This window comes from Anolis sagrei, chromosome X (genome assembly GCF_037176765.1).
Source record: "Anolis sagrei isolate rAnoSag1 chromosome X, rAnoSag1.mat, whole genome shotgun sequence".
Taxonomy (NCBI): domain Eukaryota; kingdom Metazoa; phylum Chordata; class Lepidosauria; order Squamata; family Dactyloidae; genus Anolis; species Anolis sagrei.
The window spans coordinates 5,163,245-5,171,208 of record NC_090034.1 but is presented as its reverse complement, the minus strand read 5'-3'; the positions used below and the strand labels follow the sequence as shown (position 1 = coordinate 5,171,208).

The 7,964-nt window shown below is 44.3% G+C and overlaps 1 protein-coding gene across 2 annotated transcripts in view; it reads right to left on the bottom strand.

Annotated features, from left to right (window-relative positions):
* Positions 1-3,943: 3,943 nt before the first annotated feature.
* Positions 3,944-7,964, bottom strand: part of LOC132779999 (F-box/LRR-repeat protein 18) — a 66,630-nt gene continuing 62,609 nt past the window's right edge. The window contains exon 5 of one of the 2 annotated variants that reach the window (XM_067473674.1): positions 3,944-5,059. In XM_067473674.1, coding sequence (XP_067329775.1) covers positions 4,903-5,059 — 157 coding nt within the window. In that variant the 3' untranslated portion in view covers positions 3,944-4,902. The remainder of the gene's footprint in view (positions 5,060-7,964) is intronic. The other variant, XM_067473675.1, reaches the window with a different exon arrangement.

The following is a 7,964-nucleotide window of genomic DNA, read 5'->3' as shown; positions in this document are numbered from 1 at the left end:
TTTCTTACGAGTCCACAAAGGATGGGTTTGTAAAGCAATACTGGAAGGGGATCCAGATGGTCAACGGTTCGGAAAAAGTGGCCGGCCAAAGGGGTCCAAACGGTCAAAACTGTGCCCAACCGTACACCCTGAAAGACCTGTTATTGTCGAAGACTTTCATGGCCAGAATCAAGGGTTGTTGCAGGTTTTTCGAGCTGTATGGCCATGTTCTAGAAGCATTCTCTCCTGACGTTTCGCCTGCATCTATGGCAGACATTCTCAGAGGTTGTGAGGTTTGTTGGAAACTAGGAAAATTGGGTTTATATATCTGTTCAGTTGGCCATCTTGATTAGCATTTGATGGCCTGACAGTTTTTAGATGTGGCTTGTTACTGCCTGGGAAATTCCTTTGTTGAGAGGTGATTAGGTGTTCCTGATTGTTTTTTGTCTGGAGTTCCCGGGGGAATCCTGTGTTGGGAGTTGTTACCTGGCCCTGATTGTTTCTTGTCTGGAATCCCCCTGTTTTTGAGTGTTGCACTTTATTTACTGTCCTAATTTTAGAGTTCTCAGTTCATTCTCGCCTGACGTTTCGCCTGCATCTCTGGCAAGCATCCTCAGAGGTTGTGAGGTTTGTTGGAAACTAGGAAATTGGGTTTCTATATCTGTTCAATTGGCCACTTTGATTAGCATTTGATGGCCTGACAGTTTTTTGTTGTGACTTGCTCCTGCCTGGGGGAATCCTTTGTTGAGGGGTGGTTAGCTGTCCCTGATTGTTTCTTGTCTGTAGTTCCCCTGTGTTTGAGTTTTGTTTTTTATTTACTGTGATAATTTTAGACTTTTTTAATACTAGTATCCAGATTTTGTTCATTTTCATGGTTTCTCCCTTTCTGTTGAAATTGCCCACATACTTGTGGATTTCAATGGCTTCTCTGTGTAGTCTGACATGGTGGTTGTTATAGTATTTGAGAACACAAAAATGCTGGACCAGTCTCACAACCACCATGTCAGCCATTGAAATCCACAAGAAGCAGGTGGACAATTTCAACAGAAAGGAAGAAACCATGAAAATGAACAAAATCTGTCTACCAGTATTAAAAAAACTCTAAAATCATAACAGTAAATAAAGAAGAACACTCAAAAACAGGGGAACTCCAGACAAGAAACAATCAGGGACAGCTAATCACCACTCAACAAAGAAACCATGAAAATGAACAAAATCTGGATAACAGTACTAAAAGAAACTCTAAAATTAGGACAGTAAATAAAGAGCAACACTCATAAAAAGGGGAATTCCAGACCACAAACAATCAGGGTCAGGTAACAACTCCCACCACAGGATTTCCCCAGGGAGTGAGAAGCCACACTTTGAAAACTGCTAGGCCATTGAATGCTAATCAAGGTGGCCAATTGCAAAATCTCTAAAGTTATAACAGTAAATAAAAAACAAAACTTGAACACAGGGGAACTCCAGGCTAGAAACAATCAGGAACACCTAACCTCCTCTCAACAAAGGAATTTCCCAGGCAGGAACAAGCCACACTTTGAAACTGTCAGGCCATCAAATGCTAATCAAGGTGGACAATGTAAACATTGTATTGTCGAAGGCTTTCATGGCTGGAATAACTGGGTTGTTGTAGGTTTTTTCGGGCTATATGGCCATGTTCTAGAGGCATTCTCTCCATCTATGGCAAGCATCCTCAGAGGTAGTGAGGTCTGTTGGAACTACGAAAAAGGGTTTATATAATATCTGTGGAATGACCAGGGTGGGACAAAGAGCTCCAACAGACAAGAGTTCGTTGTCCCACCCTGGTCATTCCACAGATATATAAACCCATTTTCCTAGTTTCCAACAGACCTCACTACCTCTGAGCATGCTTGCCATAAATGCAGGTGAAACGTCAGGAGAGAATGCCTCTAGAACATGGCCATATAGCCCGGAAAAACCTACAACAACCCAATTAAAACATTCACAATTGCCTCCAACAGAGAAGAGTTCTTTCTCCCACCCTGGACATTATTCCACAGATATATAAATCCAATTTTCCTAGTTTCCAACAAACTCTGAGGATGCTTGCCACAGATGCAGGCAAAACGTCAGGAGAGAATGCTTCTAGAACAGTGTTTCTCAACCTGGGGGTCGGGACCCCTGAGGGGGTCGCGAAGGGGTGTCAGAGGGGTGGCCAAAGACCATCAGAAAACACAGTATTTTCTGATGGTCCTGGGGATCCCATGTGGGAAGTTTGAGCCAATTCTATCGTTGGTGGAGTTCAGAATGTTCTTTGATTGAAATGAACTATAAATCCCAGCAACTACAACTCCCAAAAGTCAAGGTCTATTTTCCCCCAGGCTCCACCAATGTTTACATTTGCGCATATTGAGTATTTGTGCCAAGTTTGGTCCAGATCCACCATTGCATGAGTCCACAGTGCTATCTGGATATAGGTGAACTATAACTCCCAAACTCAAGGTCCATACCCACCAAACCCTTCCAGTGTTTTCCGTTGGTCATGGAAGTTCTGTATGGCAAATTAGGTTCAAATCCATCGTTGGTGGAGTTCAGAATGCTCTTTGATTATAGGTGAACCAGTTTGGTCCAGTGAATGAAAATACATCTTACATATCTGATATTTACATTATGATTTATGACTGGAGTAAAATGACTGTTATGAAGTAGCAACAAAAACAATGTTATGGTTGGGGGTCACCACCACATGAGGGACTGTATTAAGGGTTGAGGTTGAGGAAGGTTGAGAACCACTGTTCTAAAACATGGCCACATAGCACGAAAAAACTACAACAACCCCATTAAGGACTTTTCCAAAAGGCTCTGCAAAAAATTATTATGGGTATAAAACTAAACAAAACAAAACCGGAAGAGGTTCTTGAAGCAAAAATCCGAAGAGCAAACCTTAATATTGGGTCCTCCTTCCAATTAAATACAGGGTTAGTCAAAATGAATAGGCCAATAAGAAAATTAATTGTAGCCGAATGTATGTTTACTGTAACCAAACCACAGCTACGTAGCGACAGATAAACTATCAAAGTTTTTTTTGAGCAACACACATGTACGTTAATGCCGCTAGGCGTCGCTAGGAGTCGCTGTTTTCAAAATGGCGGAATCAGGCAAAGAGAAGGCGTTTTGTGTGATGACATTTGCTAAAACAATGTCAGTAATTACGGTCCAGCGAGAATTTCGAGCCAAGTATGGCAAGGAACCACCTCATCGACATTCCATTGCGAGGTGGGTAAAGCAATTTGAGGAGACGGGCTGCTTATGCAAGGGTAAAACCACAGGACGACTTAAAACAGCGCATATGTGCTGCATTCGATGCCATTACGTCGGATGTGCTGCAACGGATGTGGAATGAACTGGACTATCGCTTGGACGTCTGCCGTGTCACACGGGGCGCCCATATCGAACATCTCTGAAGGTGAGACAAAACTTTGATAATTTATCTGTCGATACGTAGCTGTAGTTTGGTTACAATAAACATACATTCGTCTAAAATTAATTTTCTTATTGGCCTATTCATTTTGACTAACCCTGTACTTTTCCGTAGTGCCTGAATCACTCCAGGTTGGCACCAAATCACAGAGCGCAACCTGAGACATGATGGGGAACCGTTAACGAAGTTCTCCTACACAACGAATAGTTGTGGCATGCAAAAACACAGGCATCGGAGTCCCCGGCCTTCCTTGCAGTGGGATTGCACAGAATGGAAAGTCCCCTGGAGAATCCCTAGTCAATCGTTCCAACGCTAGCACAGAAATCAAAGCTTGGAAATGTTAATATAGGGACTACAACTCCCAGAATCCCCTGCCAAGGGGATGTGCCAGCTGTAGTCCCAGAAAGGCAGCTTTCCCCAAGACTAGCACAGAAACCAAAGCTTGGAAATGTTAATATAAGGACTACAACTCCCAGAATCCCCTGCCAAGGGGATGTGCCAGCTCCTAGTCCCGGAAAGGCAGCTTTCCCCAAGACTAGCACAGAAACCAAAGCTTGGAATTGTTAATATAAGGACTACAACTCCCAGAATCCCCTGCCAAGGGGATGTGCAAGCTGTAGTCCCGGAAAGGCAGCTTTCCCCAAGACTAGCACAGAAACCAAAGCTTGGAAATGTTAATATAAGGACTACAACTCCCAGAATCCCCTGCCTGGGGATGTGCCAGCTGTAGTCCCGGAAAGGCAGCTTTCCCCAAGACTAGCACAGAAACCAAAGCTTGGAAATGTTAATACAGGGACTACAACTCCCAGAATCCCCTGCCAAGGGGATGTGCCAGCTGTAGCCCCGGAAAGGCAGCTTTTCCCAAGACTATCCCAGGCTTCACATCCACAGGACTAAAAGAAAACAAACCGACAAGCAAGTGAGCACCTTGCTTTGTGGAGAGACGCCAACACGTTAGCCAGGCTTGGCAGTTAAGGCTCAAGAGCGCATTGACACAGAATCCCTTTGCATTTCAGCCCCTTAAGACACTAAGGGAAAAAATAATAAATCATTGATGCACCAAAATATATCGATATATATATATATATAAAACAAATAGGTTCCCAAAACAGGCAACAACAGGGACAGCAAGGAAAAGGGGAGTACATTCTTTCAAGTCAAACCCCGCTTGCCTTTGAACTGTCATTCAAATTAGAGAAGGATATATTATTAAATAGCAAAACAAAAGGCTCCAATATTTCCCGACCGCAAACCCGGCCCGAGTTTGCCGGAAACAGGGACAGGCTAGGAGTGAAATGAATAAATACGAGGGTTTTTGCCCTCCAAGGGATCGGTGAGTCTGTCCGGCATCCTGGCGCACGAGGCCCTCCTCCCTGCAGCAGCACTGAAATGACCACGGCATTCAAACAAACTGGCAGCGAGACTCAAGAACGGGGATCCCAGTCGAGGAGAAGTGTCCTGCTCCGGCTCCTTGGCCATCACCACCACAGGTTCGGAGGCTCCTCGGCCACCCGGCTTTTGAACAAGGTGATCTCATCCAAGTGCATCATAGGGACGTCTCGGATGACGTCGGTCAGGTCCTCGTGGAGCAGAGGAAACACCACCACATCCAGGGCGGGTCGCTCAGCCTGAAAACTAAACCAGAAGGAGAAAGGTTATAGGGCCAACGAGAAAGTAATAATAATAATAATAATAATAATAATAATAATAATAATAATAGAATTTCACTGGGCAGGGCCACATTCAAGGCAAAAAAATTTAAAAACACTGGGAGATAGGACGATGTAAATTATCAGGATGAGGATCCGAGAATGAGGGAGGATTCAGTTGCACGAACCCTAAATAAAGTGCTTCTAAGGACATACTCTCACCCAACCTTTTTAACTTGTATGCAAAACACATCATGCAAGGATGTGTGGGGCTTGAGGAATGCAAAGCTGGGGTGAAAATTGCTGGAAGAAACATTAACAACCCCAGATATGCAGATGACACCACTCTGATGGCCGAAAGCGAGGAGGAGCTGAGGAGCCTTCTAATCAAGGAGAAAGAAGAAAGCGCAAAAGCCGGGTTGCAGCTAAACATCAAAAAAACCAAGATTATGGCAACAAGAATGATTGACAACTGGAAAATAGAGGGAGAAAATGTGGAGGCCGTGACAGACTTTGTATTTCTAGGTGCAAAGATGAGTGCAGATGCAGACTGTGGCCGGGAAATCAGAAGACGCTTCCTTCTTGGGAGGAGAGCAATGCCCAGTCTTGATAAAATAGTAAAGCGTAGAGACATCAGATTGGCAACCAAGATCCATTGCCTAGTCCAAGCCATGGTCTTCCCTGTAGTCACCTACGGATGTGAGAGCTGGACCTTAGGGAAGGCTGAGCGAAGGAAGAGAGATGCTTTTGAGCTGTGGTGTTGGAGGAAAGTGCTGAGAGTGCCTTGGACTGCGAGAAGATCCAACCAGTCCATCCTCCAGGAAAGAAAGCCCGACTGCTCATTGGAGGGAAGGAGACTAGAGACAAAGCTGAAGTCCTTTGGCCACATCATGAGGAGACAGCAAAGCCTGGAGAAGGGAATGATGCTGGGGAAAGTGGAAGGCAAAAGGAAGAGGGGCCGACCAAGGGCAAGATGGATCCTTGCCCTTGAAGTGACTGGACTGACCTTGAAGGAGCTGGGGGTGGTGACGGCCGACAGGGAGCTCTGGCGTGGGCTGGTCCATGAGGTCACGAAGAGTCGGAGACAACTGAACGAATGAACAACAAGGACATTTAGTGCAAAGTTTGGTCAGGGAGTTTTTTACATTCAATCACTGAAGGCACATTGGAATAGCCAGGTTTTCAGATTCCTCCTGAAGATTGCTAGCGTGGGGGCTTGCCTAATATCTCTGGGGAGTGAGTTCCAGAGCCGGGGGGCCACCACAGAGAAAGCCCTCTCTCTCTCGTCCCCGCAAGTCGCACTTGAGATGCGGGCGGGAGCAAGAGAATAGTCTCTCCGGAAGATCAAAGAGATGGCGTAGGTTCGTAGATGGGGATACAGTTGCGTAATGTGTTGTTATTGTTACGTGCCTTCAAACCATTGGTTACTTATGGCAAACCTAAGGAATACAGCAAGCATCGTCCTAAGGACTGCAACATATTCTATCCATCCCTCTATTTGCTTATATCTTTGCATCCCACTCCCTCGAACCTAGCAACAATGTAGCTTATAAAAGAGAGAAATTTATAAAAATAATAGAATCATAGAGTTGGAAGATACTGTTGCACTCCAGGACAGGAAAAGCCCTCTGAATGTAAACACCACACCGTTGATTGGAAAACAATCCTTTTATTGAAGATAATTAAAAAGCAGCAAAGTAAAATGCACTTTAAAGAAATGGGTGAATCCAATTAAGTAAGACGATAAGCAGGAACAAAAAGAGTCCAAGGTAAAGAGCAGCAAAGTCCATAAAAACAAAGTTCACACTTCTCTAATATAATTCAGAAAACCAGGATACATTAATCCAAGGCATGAGTTTGCATTCATACAATCCAAGAATCCAAAACATGAAACAAGAATGACTTAGACAAGAATCTTCCAAGCAAGGCTTTCATGAAACAAGGATGAGAATTTCACTTGATTCCAAATGATGCTTCATCTGACTACATTTCTCATACTTGGAACTTTTATCCCCTCTTTAAGCTATTCCAAGCGCTCAGAAAATTGGTTTCACTTTAATTGAGATTTCCTTATCTTTTTCTGTTGGATTCTGGCAGACCGCCGAAGCCACTGTTCGGTTTGCCTGTTTTGACTAATCTCCTGCCACCTATCTGTTTGCTCATTAAGTCTTGCAGCTGGGTCAGGTGCCCAGTTGTTTTGAAGCCCCAAATCCTGGGAACTCTCTGGTAGCAATTCAGGGAGGACACTATCATCCCCACACCCTTCAGGGACATTCTATTGGGAAACTATACTTTACACAGGGGTCTCCTGGGCCTTCTCTGCATCAGTATCATTGACCAAACCACTGCCATCTTGAAATTCATTGGCATCACTTCCCACATCCAAAGCACCCTAATCCTTAAAGACAATCAATCATAGGCTGAACTCCAACAGATACCTCGTGGGCTATCCAGTCCAACCACCTGCCAAGAAGCAGTAAAATCACATTTTAAGTACCCCGACAGACGGCCATTCACCCTCTATTTAAAAGTCTCCAAAGAAGGAGACTCCACCACACTCTTGGGCAGAGAGTTCCACTGCTGAACATCTCTCACAGTCAGGAAGTTCTTCCTAATGTTCAGGTGGAATCTCCTTTCTTTCCTGTTGTTTGAAGCCATTGCTCCAGACAAGAAACAATCAGGGACAGCTAATCACCTTTCAACAAAGGATTCCCCCAAGCAGTAACAAGCTACACCTAAAAACTGTCAGGCCATCAAATGCTAATCAAGGTGGCCAATTTAAACATTATCACCAACCTCCAATAGATAAGTGTTTTTTCTCCCACCCTGGACTTTACATAGATATATAAACCCAATTTTCCTAGGTTGTTGTAGGTTTTTTCGGGCTATAT